At 43.4% G+C, this 16,714-nt stretch overlaps 1 protein-coding gene across 1 annotated transcript in view; it reads right to left on the reverse strand.

The window, feature by feature from the left end:
* Positions 1-8,109: 8,109 nt before the first annotated feature.
* LOC119247022 (antigen WC1.1-like) overlaps positions 8,110-16,714 on the reverse strand; it is an 81,878-nt gene continuing 73,273 nt past the window's right edge. The window contains exons 22-31 of the mRNA XM_054696779.1: positions 16,333-16,647; positions 14,684-14,998; positions 12,867-12,908; positions 12,431-12,783; positions 12,333-12,340; positions 11,691-11,821; positions 11,215-11,310; positions 10,929-11,012; positions 9,226-9,372; positions 8,110-8,228 (exon numbers count right to left, since the gene is read on the reverse strand). Of these exons, the coding sequence (XP_054552754.1) occupies positions 8,110-8,228; positions 9,226-9,372; positions 10,929-11,012; positions 11,215-11,310; positions 11,691-11,821; positions 12,333-12,340; positions 12,431-12,783; positions 12,867-12,908; positions 14,684-14,998; positions 16,333-16,647 (1,610 nt within the window). The remainder of the gene's footprint in view (positions 8,229-9,225; positions 9,373-10,928; positions 11,013-11,214; positions 11,311-11,690; positions 11,822-12,332; positions 12,341-12,430; positions 12,784-12,866; positions 12,909-14,683; positions 14,999-16,332; positions 16,648-16,714) is intronic.

Here is a 16,714-nt window from a genome sequence, read left to right on the forward strand (position 1 = left end):
AAAGAAGATACAGTTCCCAGCTGCTCCCTGGGGAGATAGGGGAGCCTGCATATGATGATGTTGAATGATCATCCCCAGAGCATCCCACAGTGCTGTTTCCATGATGTTTTTTAACACTGAGATGAGGTTACAGATGTTCTAATTGCCTATTTTCTGATAGAGCAGTAATGGCCTGTATTTGTTTGTAGATATTGCTCATAATTAAACATTCTGTAGAAAGCATTTGATTTGTTGCCAATTTAGTAAGTTTCACCCTAATTGCTCTTACACAATTGGTCCTCAAACACACTTTTCTTCAAGGAAATAGATGAGTGAACTGATTGTTTTCTCACCTCCTCACAGGCCACTCAAGGTTTACTTTGCCCAGATTCACGAATGCTCCAAGTGTCACTTCCTTAGACAAGGGACTCTAACTTGGTCCCTGCCTCCAAAAGAACCTGATGTGTTTAGGGAAAACCGACAGACTCCATATGCTGGTCCCGAAAATGACTATAAATAAATAGTTAAGGAGGCTGAAGAAAGAAGCTGAGCTCCACATGTGGGCAGCTCCTATGACTCAGCTCAGGGCTTTGTAATTCTAATGTAGCTAGTGTCTTCCAATTTTTGATTTAAGGTAGTCCTGTGGAGCATTTGAAAAAAATAATTGTACATGTAATTGGTGCATTTTGGAAAAGTTTCCCATTATGTCATGGACATCCTTGGTAGTACATATCCTTTTTCCCAAAGTAGTTGTTTTACAAAGACCATAAAACCTTGGTGAAATCTTCTGAAGTTAGAATGCTGTAAATGTTCACTGCATGGATCTGAAGATGACTTATTATAAAATGTCATGTAGTGGATAATGAACCAGAAGTGTTTCCAACAGAAGAATTTCATTGTTTAACTTGCCTGCTTGTCTCCCTCTAGCCATCCCTCTGCTCCACACCCCAATTCTCTCTCTCTTGTTACAACTGAAGGAAATAGGTGTGGATGATTGGAAATGGAATGGGAAAAAAGAAGCTACTTCAAAAGGGTTTTAATGGTAAAGTTTGATTACCATGGGCTTAAATAAATGTATTCAGAGCAGGGAATAGAAGAGTTGTTCATGGAAAAGAATAGAAATCACGAGGATTTATGAACACCAGGATGTGCAGTTTCATGGAGAAAGGGCAGATTGGGGATGTTGGAGAATAACAAGGGAAGAGAAGGGCATTGTAGGGAGATTTTTGACATTGATGTTTCATAAGCCTGTTGGCAAAATTAGAAGAGCTGCAACCATTTCCCTCCTGCCTACTCACCCATTCACTGTGACTCTCATATCTGGGTTTTAGCAAAGGAGGGGCGGCATTTTTTGGAACATTAAGTGAAGTGCTTCCAAGTGTATATTACTGAGTAAATACTTAGTTCAGGGCCAGATTTCAGGTTTTTATACTGTTCCAGAAAGTGTGACATTCTCTGCAAATAAGGGAGGCAAGAGTGTAGGATGAGGGATATGATACATGGATATTTCAACTGAGACTTCACTTGGGGTTGGGGTGTGACTGGAGAGATTGTCCTTTCATCACTGGTCCAAGTCAAACCTCTGCAGTAATGAAGAAGACAGAATTCTCATTTATTGGGGAAACAATGTTACAGAGGATTCTCTGAAGATTTATTTGATCCAAAAGTGCTGCTACATGGTGCTAATATCAATGTCATCAAACCCAGGGTCCTCTTGTCTAGGGACCAATGGGAGTCCTCCCTCCCTCATGCCAGAGATGACAGCTCCTCCAGGAGACTGCAGAGAGAGACCTGCAAGGTGAAAATCTGATTTCAGTGGTGTCAATAAAAAGAATTTTTTGGTAGAAAGAGATGAGTACAGAAAGACTACAGAGTATCTGTGAGACCCAGAAGCTCTCTGAAAGGCTAAAGCTGCTTCTTCCACTCAGCTACTCTGTGCAAAGTCATGTCTTGCTCTTGACAGCTGCAAGGCATTGGGGCAATAATGGTGAGGACTGGAGAAGAGAATGAACACCCTCACACCCATGTGGCCTGATTTCCTTAGGAATGGGGACAGGAGGTGACTCCCCTAGATTATTCAATCTTGGTGACTGAGGAATACCACCTCAATACCAGCCCAAGCCAGACCCAGAAATCTTCAGGAGAACAATCTGGGTTCTCTGTCAGAAAACAAAAGGAACAACTCAACCACATCCCATGGCCTCCTGCTCCCCAGGCCCCACGTGCTCACACATAAGCAGAGGCCTACTCCTAGGAAGGTGATTTTTCATCTACAACTGCAAGATTGCACAAAATTACTTCTTGTTTCATTCTACAGCTGAGATTTTATGATTCCAATTTGGGCCTTTGGAACACCTGCATTAATAACAGTCAAACCCAAATTTAAACTTCTGGATATATGGTTCCCCAAACAAATTTTTCTAGCTTTCAAATTTAATTTACACTGCTATTGAACCTTTCCAGATTACTTTCCACAATCTGAAAAAGCCCCCAAATTTATTGTCAGAACATATTCTCAATTTGGAGAGTAAAAAATGAGAATAAATCCTCTGCCACTCATACAGGAATGCATGAAGATGATGGAGGGAGTGGACATGAGAACACAGGATCTGTCTCCTGTCAGAAGAGATGAAATAGACAACATGCCATAGACACCTATCCAGGTCTAGAGGGCCTCAGATATTGATAGTAAAGATAAACTGCCTATTGACAAGTCCAAATTTATCCTCCATTTGACAAGCAATAGAGGCTACTGGAGACAGAGCTGACACTCACCTGGCTGGGAATTCACAGCACAACCTTCCTCCTCTGGGAAAAAATGATTCCCACTCATACCTAGGGAAGTAGGAATTTCAGGAACAGGAAACTCTTCAACATCATCATAACCATCTCCCGTGGCTCTGACAGGCTCTGGAAATGGACAAGGACTGAGGCTGGACTGGGGGGTGCTCGGGCCCTTCTACTGCAGAGATTCCAACAGCTGATGCGTATACTCTGGCCCGAGATCAAAATATATTTCATCTCAGTATTTTCAGAAAATATTTGATTCTTCTACATAGATAGTATACTTTCCTAACATGGCTTCTCATACGATACAGCTTCAGCAAAAGCTGTTGTAATAACAAACCAGGTATTATATTCAAGCACATGCAACAGAGCTGTAAATATAAACAGGCAAAACAATGGAGTTGAAAATAGGAAAGAACAGGACAAATGGAGCTGAAAACAACTAGTGAGCAGTCGGAGAGAGCAGGTGTTACCAGGTCCAGTCAGAGTAACCCTGATGTAGAGTCTACACGGCATCAGATAAGATGTCCCTAGAAGTCAGAATCTCTGCCCTGAGTAGTTAAATGAGTGCAGAATGGCTGTAGAGGGCTTGTAGCTAGTGGTTTCCTTATAAATCACACACATTTCCATGATATTTAATTAAAGAGAACTGTTGTGAGCTTATCAGAATCCTCATAGGCAGCCAGGAAACCTGTTTCAGTCACAGCTGTCTTGGGATAGTCACTCACAGCTGAAAAGTGAATGGATCATGAGACAGGCCATGATTTACCCAGAATATTTCATTTACGGTTCTAGACTCAGAACGAACTTCTCTTTGAGTAGATGGGGCCACCTTCCATACGAGATGGTATCAGATGAAACTAACATTGGCCAGAGACACTGGGCATCAAACATCCGCTTCTTCCCCAAACAATATAATCTCTACTTGAACTTCATTTCAGAAATTTCCTTTATCCAAAATTTTAGTTATTTTGTTGTTTCTGGTAAAATATAATGTATCTAATTTCACCACGGAGTAGAATCAGGTTGTATTCCTGAGCTGAAAACACTCATGCAGTTTTGACAGAATCTCTGTATTATTATTTTCTCCTTTTCATAAATAAAAAACGAGACGCACCCAAAGGTTAAATAATGTGTGTATTGCAATTTAAGTAAATGATGAAATAGAGAATAAAACCTAGAGTGTCTGCTAAAATAAATAATGGAAGAATTGTAGGTTTTATTCTCCATTCCATGACTGGCTTAAAGTAAACACTGGTGCTGGAGTGTGAAATAGGAGACTTGAGGGTTATGTCCCTAGAGCAGGTCATCTCACAAATATTTGCCCAGTGTACATGTTGTGAGGGCAAGAGGCCAAAATATGTCAAAATGCTTGGAAAGCAGAGTGGTTATTCCTTTATTCTTTTGGGTACTGAGCTACCAAAATATCTAGCCTTACATCTGAATTCTGAGTTCCCAGAATGCCCTTTCCATAGGAACAGAGACAAGTCAGAGATATAAGTCACCCAAACTGCCAGAGAGGCTTGCTCCAGCTCAGGTCTGGGTTACAGTTAGATATCTGGGTGGTCAGCAGCCCCAGCCCCACCTGCCTAGCAGAACAAAAGATGATGCTTTCAGGTGTCAAAAAATATATAGCTTGTGTTTCTCATTTTTTCATACACAATTTTCAACATTAACTATAAAGTTACATGGCATTTAGAAAGATGGGCTCACATGACATAGAGAAAAAGAAAACAATATAAGAGAAGTTAGAAACACACAAATAAAATGTTGGTGTTACTTGATAAGAGTTTTAACTATGATTCATGAATTCAGTGAAAAAGAGGAAATAAGACAAGAAAGAGTCCAAATGAAAAGCATTTGATATAGAATTGTAAATATATTGAAAATATCAAAGCAACAGTCGACAATTGGAAACAAAACATAAATGGGTAAGAGGTGAATGAATTAACTTAAAATTTTATAGAACCCAAGACAGAATTGTGAATTAGAGGAGTCCTAGAGAAGAGGGAAGATGAAATGAGGAGAAGGGAGAGGAGAAGATGAAATGAGGAGAAGGAGAGACAGAGACAGAGAACAGTGAAGTTATATTTGTAGAGATAATGGTTGAGAATTTTTAAAAAGTGGATGAAAGCTATGACTCACATTTTCAGGAAGCTCAGAGAATACCAGGGAAGATATGAAATCCCCAACACCTTGGAAAGCTGATAAAAATCAAAGTGAAAGAGGAATATCATTGTTTAATGAAAAAAGAAGGCCTAAAAATGGAGAGAAAGGGCATGTAGAGCAGGTGGGTCAATTAAAAGTAAATGATAGATACTCACTCAACCATATCAGCAATTGTATTTAAAGTAAATGGATCAGATACTTCAATTAAAAGCAAATCAAGATAAAACAACACAATTCTAGTAAATGCTACCTGTCTAACACACAAGGACAAAGAAAGTTGAGAATAAAATGATGGGAAAATATATATACTATGGAAACTGTTAAACACATAGAGGTGCATCCTTTCGACCAGATTAAAAAAAAACAGGAGGTGACTGGGAAGATAAAATCCAAAATATTTTCATGACTCTCTTCTATGAGACAAGCCTTTAGTAAAGCAGGGACTTCACATTCAGAAAGAATGACAGGGAGCGGCAGGTCCTGACAGTATGTGCCGAGAACAGGGGAGAGTCAGGGCTCTTTGGCATCTGATACCAGGGTTGCAATTAAACAAGGAGATGGGGCAACTCGTGTGCACTGATGCCTTAATATGTGAGCCTGTGCTTGAGTCATATGCTCTTTTTTTTTTTTTTTCTTAGTAAACTACTTTATTTTGAATTCCTTAATTATGTTTCCATGCTGCACCATAGTGAAGAAAAATATAAAAGCGATACCCTAGGTTTTTAACTTCAAATGATTCAGTTCAACATGCAGTGATCCACCACTGTGTTAAAGTTAAGTTATACGTTTTCACAAACTGACTCTTCAGAGCACATTTAAAATATTTTTTAGCCCTGAGCTTTATTTTTTTTTTTTAAATATTAAATTTTATTTTTATATTCCCCCATACAATTGCAAACGCCCCATTCTGACCCCAATCCTTCCCCTCCCGCCCCCCCCCCCAAAAAGTGTCTCTGGTTCATAGTTTTTTGTTGATTTTGATTTTCACTTTCTTATATTCATTTTCCTGGTCCCTTATTTAAGTTTTCTAGATTCCTGCTATGAGTGAGACCATCCGGTATTTTTCTTTTTCTTTTTGGCTTATTTCGCTGAGCATGATCCCTTCCAGTGCCATCCATGTTGCTGCAAATTGCATGTGTTTATCTTTTTTGAATGCTGAGTAATATTCCATGGTATATATGTACCACATCTTCTTGATCCAGTCATCTATTTTTGGGCATTTGGGTTGTTTCCAAAGCTTAGCTATTGTAAACAGTGCTGCTATAAACATAGGGGTGCAGGTGTTCTTTGGAATTGATGTTTCTGTGTCTTTTGGGTAAATACCTAGGAGTGGAATTGCTGGATCATATGGAAGCTCTATGTTTAGTAGGTCCAGAAATCTCCACACAGCTCTCCATAGTGGTTGGACCAGTTTGCACTCCCACCAACAGTGCACAAGAGTTCCTTTTTCTCCACATCCTCGCCAACATTTGCTGTTGCTAGTTTTTTTAATATGTGCCATTCTCACTGGTGTGAGATGGTATCTCATGGTAGTTTTGATTTGCATTTCCCTGATTACAAGTGATGTTGAACATTTTTCATATGTCTGTTGGCCATTTGCATTTCCTCTTCAGAGAAGTTTCTTTTTAGCTCTTCTGCCCATTTTCTGACTGGATTATTTTCTTTGTTGTTGCTGAGTCTCATCAGTTCTTTGCAGATTTTTGTGATCAGTCCTTTATCATTAGTGTTGGGTGCAAAAATGTTCTCCCAGTTGGTGGGGTTTCTCTTTGTTTTTGTTATTGTCTCTTTTGCTGTGCAGAAGCTCTTTAATTTGATGTAGTCCCAGCTGTTTATCTTTGTCTTCACTATCACTGCTTTGGGTGATGTGTCTGTAAAGATGTCTTTGATGTGCAAATCCCGTAGTGTTTCGCCTATATTTCCTTCTATGTATTTTATGGTTTCAGGTCTTATGTCTAGTTCTTTAATCCATTTGAGTTGATTTTTGTGTATGGTGTGAGGTAGTGGTCAAGCTTCATTCTTGTCTTCCAAATTTTTATATAAGGTACTGCTGGTGGAGCATTTGAAAAAAATAACGGTACATGTAGTTGGTGCACTTTGGAAAAGTTTTCCATTATGTCATGGACATTCTTGGTAGTACATATCTTATTTCCCAAAGTAGTCATTTTACAAAGTCTATAAAACTTTAGAGAAATCTTCTGAAGTTAGAAGGCTGTAAATGTTCACTGTAATGATTTGCAGATGACTTATTATAAAATGTCATGTAGTGGATAATAAACCAGAAATGTTTCCAGACACAATGTAATTACAGAAGAATTTTATTATTTGACTTCTCTGCTTGTCTCCCTCAAACCCTCACTCCCCTGATCCCCCCCAATTCTCTCTCTTGTTACAACTGAAGTAAATAGGTATGGATGATTGGAAATGGAATAGGAAGAAATAAGCTACTTCAAAATGATTTGTAATAGTGAAGTATGATTACCATGGGCATAAATAAATGTACTCAGAGCAGAGAATAAAGAGTTGTTCGTGGAAAAGGGTAGAAACCATCAGGATTTATGAACACCAGGATGTGCAATTTCATGGAGAAAGGACAGATAGGGGATGTTGGAGAATAACAAGGGAAGAGAAGGGCATTGTAGGGAGATTTTTGACATTGATATTCCATAAGTCTGTTGGCAAAATTAGAAGAGCTGCAACCATTTCCCTCCTGCCTGACCCACCCCATTCACTGTGACTCTCAATTCTGGGTTTAGCAAAAGAGGCGTGAATTTTTTGGAATATTCAGTGAAGTGTTTCCAAGTGTATATTACTGAGTAAATACTTAGGTCAGAGCTAGGTCTCAGGTTTTTATACTGTTCCAGTAGTGTGACATTCTTTGCACTAAAGGAAGCAAGACTGTAGGATGAGGGACATGATACACAGATATTTCAACCGAGATTTTACTTGGGGGTGGGTTATGATTTAAGACTGAATTTGCCAAGGTCAGTGGGGTCATTGTATCTGCACTCTTAACAACACTTGACCTTGATGCTCAGGGTATTAATTATGAAGACTGTCCTTTCATCACAGGCCCAGGTAAAAACTCTGCAGTAAGAAAGAAGACAGAATTCTCATTTATTGGGGAGACAATGTTACAGAGGGTTCTTTGAAGATTTATTTGATCCAAAAGTGGTGCTACATGGTGCTAATATCAACATCATCATATCCAGGGTCTTCTTGTCTCGGGACCAATGGGAGTCTTTTCTCCCCCATGCCAGAGATGACAGTGCCTCCAGGAGACTGCAGAGAGAGACCTGCAAGGTGAAGGAAAATCTGGTTTCAGTGGTGACAATAAATAGAATTTTTTGGTAGAGGTAGATGAGCGCACAATGACTACAGAGTATCTGTGAGACCCAGCAACTCTCTGAAAGGCTAATGCTGCTTCTTCTACTCAGCTACTCTGTGCAGTCATGTCTTGTTCTTGACAGCTGCAAGGTATTGGGGTAATAATGGTGAGGACTAAAAAAGAGAGTGAACATTCTCACATCCATGTGGTCACACCCATGTGATTTCATTAGGAATAGGGGCAGGAGGTAACTCTCCTAGATTCCTCAATCTAGGAGATTAAGAAACATCACCTCAACAAAAGCTGAAGCAGGCCAGAAATCTTCAGGAGAACAAACTGGGTTCTTCATCAGAGGACAAAAGGAACAACTCAACCACACATCGCATGGCCTCCTGCTCCACAGGCCCCACGTGCTCACATATAAGCAGAGTCCTACTCCTAGGAAGGTGGTTTTTCATGTACAACTGAAACAATGCAAGAAACTTATCTCTTAGTTTCATTCTAAGCTGAGATTTTATCACTCCAATTAGGGCCTTTGAACATCTGCATTAATAAGAGATAATCCCAAATTTAAGGATCTAGATACATGGTTCCCCAAACAAATTTTTCTAGCTTTCAAATTTAATGGATGCTGCTATTGAAACTTTCCAGAATATGGCCCACAAAATGAAAAAGCCCCCAAATTTATTGTCAGATCACATTTCTTAATTTGGAGAATAAAAACAATGAGAATAAAGCCTCTGCCATTCATAGAGGAATGTCTGTATCGAGATGATGGAGGAAATGGACATGAGAACACAGGATGTCTCCTCTCAGAATAGATGAAATAGACACTATGGCAATACTTCATCCAGGTCTAGAGGGCCCCAGATACTAATAGTGAAGATAAACTGACTTTGACAAGTCCAAATTCATTCTTCCCCAGACAAGGAAATGAGGCTACTAGAAACAGAGCGGACACTCACCTGGCTGGGAATACACTGCACCAGCTTCCTCCTCTGGGAAATAATGATTCCTACTCATTCCTGGGGAAGTAGGAATTTCAGCAACAGGAAACTCTTCAACATCATCATAACCGTCTCCCATGGCTCTGACATGCTGTCCCGGAGGCTCTGGAAATGGACAAGGACTGAGGCTGGACTGGGGGGTGCTCAGGCCCTTCTACTGCAGAGATTCCAACAGCTGATACGTATAAGCTCTAGAGTCCAGGGCTGTCTGTGGCCCTGAGATCAAAATATATTTCATCTCAATATTCTCAGAATTATTTGATTCTTCCACATATCCTAGTATACCTTCCTAACATGGCTTCTCATACCATAAAGCACCAACAGAAGCTATGGTAATATGAAACCAGGTACTACATTCAAGCACATGCTATGGAGTTGTAAATATAATATGCACAAATCAGTGCCTTGGAGTGAAAATGGATGAAGAAAACCCACCTGCCCACATGCCCCTGAGTCTGTGGGAAATACAGAGCAGGCAGGGAAAGGAATGTGGGTACCTCTCACTCCCAGACAGGCGATCCCTTGTCCTGTACCAAAGGGGGCCTGGGTTTCACTCCACTGATCTAAGGATGCTTTGATCTAAGGTTCCAATTTCAGGATCCCTCTGACAGGTCTTATGTGTCATGTCCAGAGTTATCCATCATCGCCATCTGGGGAAGATCTAGGAGGAAAATTCTCCTCTCCTAGGTCCCTTGTCAATAAGAGCTTCCAGTGGCTGGTAAGTACAAGCACCAGTTGTCATGGTTTTTTAATTTTATTTATGTATACAAGAACAGGGGTACAGGCCAGAGGTGCAGGGAGTGAGAGGATTCACCAGAGACAGAGTGGGGAGCAACACAGGGGAATCTATGAAGTCACTGCTGAGGGGAGCAACGGGCGAGACCAGAGAGGTCTACTGTGTCATGCGGGTTAACTTCCTGGAGGGGATCAACGTCATGCTGCATTGGCTGCAGATAACTTCATAATGCTGCAACATAACCCCTTGTGCAACCAGGGAGCCCAGAGCATGTTTTCTTTTTTAAGATTTATTTATTTATATATACAAGAAGTGGGGTACAGGCCAGAGATGTAGGGGGTGAGAGGATTCACTGGAGACAGAGTGGGGAACAGAACAGGCAGACTGACTGAAATACACTGCAGAGGGGAGCAGCGAGCTAGACAGGAGAGGTCTGCAGTGCCATGTGAGTAGCTCCTTGGCTGGACAGGGATCAAAGTCATGCTGCAGAGGCTGCAGACTGCTTCACAGTATTGTGCTTAATTAACTCGTGCGCCACCAGGGAGATCCAGTCCATGTTTTCTAAGGTGTAGCAAAATAATTTTGGGGGCCTCAATGACCCACCAGCATCACACCATCTCCTGTGCAAACCACACTTCCCAGTGCTCACCATGGAAATTCTCAGAATGTCAGTATTAGATATTACTGAAAAAATGCCCTTTGTATCTCTAGTAATTCGATGCATGTCTGCAACTGATTAGAAATAGCTTTGGATACAGAGAACTGGGTCTGATATTTTCCTTTGTGAGGTGACAGAATGGAGAGAGAGCAAAAGGTTTTTGTGAAGAAGACAGAAGAGAATCCTCCCATCCTCATCACAGAGTTCTCTTCAGAAGAAATTCTTCCTTCTCATCCCCACAAAAAAGAGAAAAACGGTGTCTCCTACCTGGGGCAGATCCAGGGTCTCCCTTCTCCTCATCGTCCCCTGTGTAATACGGCAACTTAGTCGCTGAGTCTTCAGACAGGTTTCCTGGTAGGGGGAGAATATCACAGACAGAAATCTTTTGCCATAGTAGGAGGCCCAGTGTCAAGGTTCAGAAGATATGGGGCTTCAGATTTGTAGGGAGAGGCCTGGGACCTCCTGCTTTGGGAGGAGGCTGAGAGACTGAGTCTATAAATGTGAAGGGAAACCATGGTCAGCTCAGGAACAGCAGGGAGAGCATGGGACACACCTGGGCTGTCCAAAAGGTCCTCCTTTTCTGGCAGAGCATAGTTATCAATCTCCTGGTACAAGGCCTCATCTATGACATCTTCCAAAGCAAGTGAGGCTGCAGAAAATGGCATGACATCAGAGAAAAGTCCTAGAGACAGTCCCTATACAGCAGGCAAGGCACATGGTGCTCAACTGTGTCCATCTCTGGTGGTTCCCTCTGTGCTTCCTGAGCTTTGTGGGACAGAGACAGCTTTCCTGACACTGTTTGTGATCCTATACTCAATTCCCATTGACATTGTTTCTATAGAAAGTAATAATTTTTGAGAGGTTTAACATTCAACCAAGGATTCAGCAGTCTCAAATCTTGAAGGCTACTGTAGAGAAGGTGCTTTTTGCCAGACTGTGAGGGTGGAGACAATACTGGGGCACTTTCCTTGGTATCATAACTGGCTCAACACCTTCCCACGAATTCCCTTTAGCACCCACATGGCCCACCTTGGTGCTCTGCTCTCCCTCTGTGCAGCTGATTCCCCAGGATAACCAGGACCAGGAGGAGAAGGGCCGCAAGGATGATGCAGAGGATCCCGGGCAGGGAGAAGAAGCCTGGGCCTGGAGCTGAGTCTGATCTGCTGGCTGAGGACAGAAGAGGGTTGTGAGGTCAAGAGAGGGTTGTAAATCCAGGAGAGCCCTTCCCCACTTGCCCTTGTCTTGCTCATCCACTGAGTCCTCATCCATGAAGTTAGCACTCAGGTCCAATGCCTAGATTGAGCCCAAGATGTGCCCATACAGATCCTGCCCTGAGATGTGCCAGCTGTCTTCTGCATCTGTTTCTAAGGGATTTTTATAAAGTGAAGTGGATTAAGTTTTGGGGCATTAGAGCTGCCAGAGTTAACAGGACTGCAGTGCCGAAGCATATGCCTTTCAAGTGCTGATATGTCTAATTTTCCAGAATTATGTAGATGCCAGTGTGCAGATCCCTGAAAACGTGTGTGCCTCTATCTATGACTCAGAGAAGAAGAAGCACTTACTTCCAAGAATGGGCTGGATTCTTGTCCTCTCACCTGGAGAGAATGGGAGAGAGGAGTCAACTACTGAGCTGGGTGGGAAAGCCCCAGGTCACACATGCCACTAGGGCACCTTGTTCTCTCACAGCTTCCAAGACATCAGGCAAAAGCCACCAGGTGCCAGGCCCAGAGCAGCAAGTGAATCCAAGAAGAGCCTCTTGCTGCCAGCACAGTCCCCTCTTCTGCCCCCAACAGGGTCGCCCACTCACCTGAGCACCGAACTCCCGCGTCCTCCTCGTGCTTGCAGTTGCTCTGCCCCCACGGAGCCGCTTGGCACTCCCACAGGGAGGATTCCCCGCCCCTGCACCGCACCTCGTCCAGCCAGATGCTGCCATTTCCAGGCCCAAAGGCCGCTGCCCGCGGGGCGTCCAGCGCCGAGCCACAGCCCAGCTGCCCACACACCACGTGGGCCTCGGTCAGGCCCCAGGAGTCGTCGCACACCGTGCCCCACGCCCCCGCGTGCCACACCTCCACGCGGCCCGAGCACGCGCTGTCTCCTCCCCGCAGGCGCAGCTTCTCCCTGTCTGCAAGGCCAGGGGAACCCTGTTAGGGCCCTGCTGGAGGAGGAGCCCCAGGGCAGCAGGGGAGCTAGGAGGGGCTGATGTACCTGTGCAGGGGGCTGCAGATGGACAGCTGTTGGGCCTCTTTTCTGCAAAAGCAAAGGAGTAATCCTGGGTCAGCTACAGGAGTAAGTGGTTTTGCTCCCAAACTAGGTCACCTGCTTCAATTCCAATGACAATGGGAAACACGGGCCTCCTAGTTAATCTATTGGCTGAGTGGCTAGGAATCTCCCTAGATCTTTCCCCTCATCAGTAGTTGAAATTATTTTATCTTTGTCTTGTCTATCACGTCCATGTCCCACAACTAACACACACACAGACACACACACACACACACACAAACACACAGATGCAGCTTCGCTAGAAGAAAGACTACATCTGTGCTCCTGCACTTAGCTCAGTGCCTGTGCCGCACAGGTCCTCATTTAACACATGTGGGTGTAGAACCTTCGGTAAGCGCTGGGGAGAGGAGCTTGGTCAATCTTGCTGAATGAATAAATGACTAAAATCTAGTGAAGTGTAATTCCTTTAAGTTACTATTTGTGAGTAAACTATTATAACAAGTACAAAACCGTATCAGTGATCTGTGGTACTAAAAAGAAGATATTTATGAAATACCTCTAGAATCACAGAATTAATTCAAATTCAACACCCCATTTATACTTTTTTAAGGAAAAAATTACATAACAGATCAACCAAGAAAACTGAGATTCTGATATCTTCTTAAATGTGATCAATGTGGTGAGACTCTCTGGTGGCTCAAGGGGTTAAGATGCAACCTATGAAGCTATCCACAGCCACTGCAGCATGAGTTCGATCCTTGGCCAGGGAGCAACCCACATGGCACAGCAGACCTCTCCTGACTAGCCCGCAGCTCCCCTCAGCAGTGTATTTCAGTCAGTCTGCCTATTCTGTTTCCCGCTCTGTCTCTGATGAATCCTCACCCCCCACACCTCTGGCCTGTTCTCAGCTCTTGTATGCAAAAATAAATAAATGTTAAAAAAAAAAGTGATCAATGCAAAGAGAAAGATCTGGAGACCCAAGGTCACTGCCCTCTCAGCAGTGACAGTCAAGAGGAGAAACCAATTCCTCCCTGAGAGAACTGTTTCCTTGCACCTTTCCATGAGAGGTTGAGAGGTCTCTGCTCTGCTCTGCTTTCCAGGGTGCTCTGCCTTGCTTCTCCTATCTTCCATCTCCTCTTGCCATGACAGAATTTTCTCAAAACCCCCTATTACACTGACCAGGATAATCTTCCCAATTCCTCCTTGATAGGACTCTTTCTCATCCTTCATCTCCATCAAAGCAGGATTTCTCCTCTGGCCCCAAGCACACCTTCCACAGCACTTCCTAATCCTCATAAAGAGTTTGAACCTGGAATTTCCTGCTCCATGAAGGCAGAGATTATATATTCTCTCTCCTCTGTCCTCTGTCCTGGAGTGTAATTTTGATTCTACAAGACACGGTTTACTCTCTGCCAGCAGACGGACCAGGAGTCTGACGAGTACAGATGCATTTCCATGCAAATTTCAGGAGCATATGAGACACAGAGCATGGGGACCTGGGCCATTTCAAGGTTTTCAGCATAACATTTAGCTAGTCCTGACTCACTAGCCCTTCCCTTGGAGTTGACCAGAGGATTATTCACATTCCACACAGGTTCAAGATGATAGATCTGGTATTTTTCACATGTACTGCTGTCAGCACAAGTTTCCTTATATTTTCCTCTGAAACAGGACTGGAACTTGTTGGATAAATAATTATGCAACTTCATTTTAAAGACTTAACTTAAACTCATAAGCTAGATTTGAAAATAAACATCACTAGCAACAGCGTACGGGTGATGACCGACACATACAACAGTCACCTGCACACGTGATAGAAGCTTCCTCTCCTGAAAAGCACGAATTGTATTTCCAGGGGTCAGAAGGACACTGCCAGAGAGACGTATCAGTTTTCCTACACTGGATTCCATCTACCCACCGGGGTCTAGACCCTTCCCTAACAGCAACCAAAGAGTTGAGGGTCCCGCTGTCCCCACAGCCAAGCTGTCTGCAGATCACGGACAAGGTCACAGCTTCCATGGGGCTATTGCACACACTGCCCCAGGTCCCGTTGTAGAAAACTTCCAGCCACCCAGCACAGTCCTGGTCCTCGCTCACCACCCTGAGGGCCAGGAACTCTGAAAGAGAAAGGGGGAGACAGGGCACCATGGCACCCCACTCAGTGCTCTGGACCCTCAGCAGGGAAAGAATGCTGGATGCTGCTTCCTGACAAACTAGAGAATCTGAGAAAGCAGGTGTGCTGGGCTGGAGGGCAAAATAATGCCCCACAGCTGTCTGCATCCTGATCCCCGGAACCTGTTACTATCATTGCTTACATGTGAATATGTTACCTTGCACGGAAAGAGACTGTGTAGATGGGATTAAGAAAAAACCTGGCAAGGTGAGATTAATCTGAACATTAGGATTAACCAGGTGAGCCAAGTGTAATCACATGTTGAATCCACTGTCCCTGAAAGTGGTTTTGGTAAGAGAGAGGTGATTCTGGAGAATGGTGAGAGATGTACACTTCTGGTCTGATGACCAAGGAAGGGGGCTCTCTGCTGAGAGATTCAGACATGTTATGGAAGCTTGGAACTGATTCCTTCCCAGGGTTAGAAGTGATGTAGTCCTGCTCACACCTTGATTTTAACCTGGTGAGATGGTGTTGGACTTCTAAACTACAACACTATATGATGTTAAATATAAGTTGCTTTAACCACTAATTATGTGGAAATTTGTTACAGCAAGTAGAAACAAGTACAGTGCTGCTATAAACATAGGTGTGCAGGTAATATTACTCAGCATTCAAAAAAGATAAACACATGCAATTTGCAGGAACATGGATGGCACTGGAAGGGATCATGCTCAGTGAAATAAGCCAAAAAGAAAAAAAAATACCGGATGGTCTCACTCATAGCAGGAATCTAGAAAACTTAAATAAGGGACCAGGAAAATGAATAACTATAAGAAAGTGAAAATCAAAATCAACAAACTATGAACCAGAGATACTTTTTGGGGGGGGGGGGGCGGGAGGGGAGGGATTGGGGTCAGAATGGGGGGGTTGCAATTGTATGGGGAATATAAAAATAAAATTTATTATTAAAAAAAAAAAAAGAAACCAGTACAGTGGATCAAGAGTCTATAATATTATATTATAGAATTTATATAGAATTATTATATTCTATATATATGGAATTATTATATTCTATAATATTATAGGTAACTGAAGAGTGAGCCCTGCTTGCAAATGAAAATTGTAGGACGTGGCCCTATCAGGAGATGTTGCTGTGAAGGAAAGACCAGACCCTCAGCTGCCACAGGAAGGAAGGAGACACCTAATCCTCATATGTGCTAGAGAGTCAAACACTCGGGAGGAAGTTTCTACCCCTCTTCTCTTTCAGACTCTGTCTTTAAGGTCTTCCCCAGAACCGCACACTCTACTCCCAGCCCCTGAACAATGTGCAGTGCAGACCTGAGCAGATGACCCCAGCATCCTCCTTGTGCCTGCAGTCATGCCTCCCCCAGCCCGGGGAAAGGCACTTCCACAGGAGAGACTCGTTTCCTGTGCACTGCAGCTCCTCCAGCCAGATGGGCCCTGATCCCTCCCCGAAGTGAGCAGAGACCGTGGCATTGAGGGCCTCCCCACAGTCCAGCTGTCTGCACACCACGTGGGCATCACGCAGGTCCCAGCCATCATCACAGATGGTGCCCCAGGAGCCCAGGTGAAGGATCTCCACTCTGCCGGCGCAGCGATGGCCTCCGTCCACCAGGCGGAGCTGTGTGATGTCTGCGGAGAGAGTCAGGTCAAGGGGTCTGTCTAATGTGCAAGGAGAAGCTTTCCTGGTCCTGGAAGA

Source organism: Talpa occidentalis, unplaced genomic scaffold (assembly GCF_014898055.3).
Source record: "Talpa occidentalis isolate TD23 unplaced genomic scaffold, MPIMG_talOcc4v2.1 talOcc4.16, whole genome shotgun sequence".
NCBI lineage: Eukaryota > Metazoa > Chordata > Mammalia > Eulipotyphla > Talpidae > Talpa > Talpa occidentalis.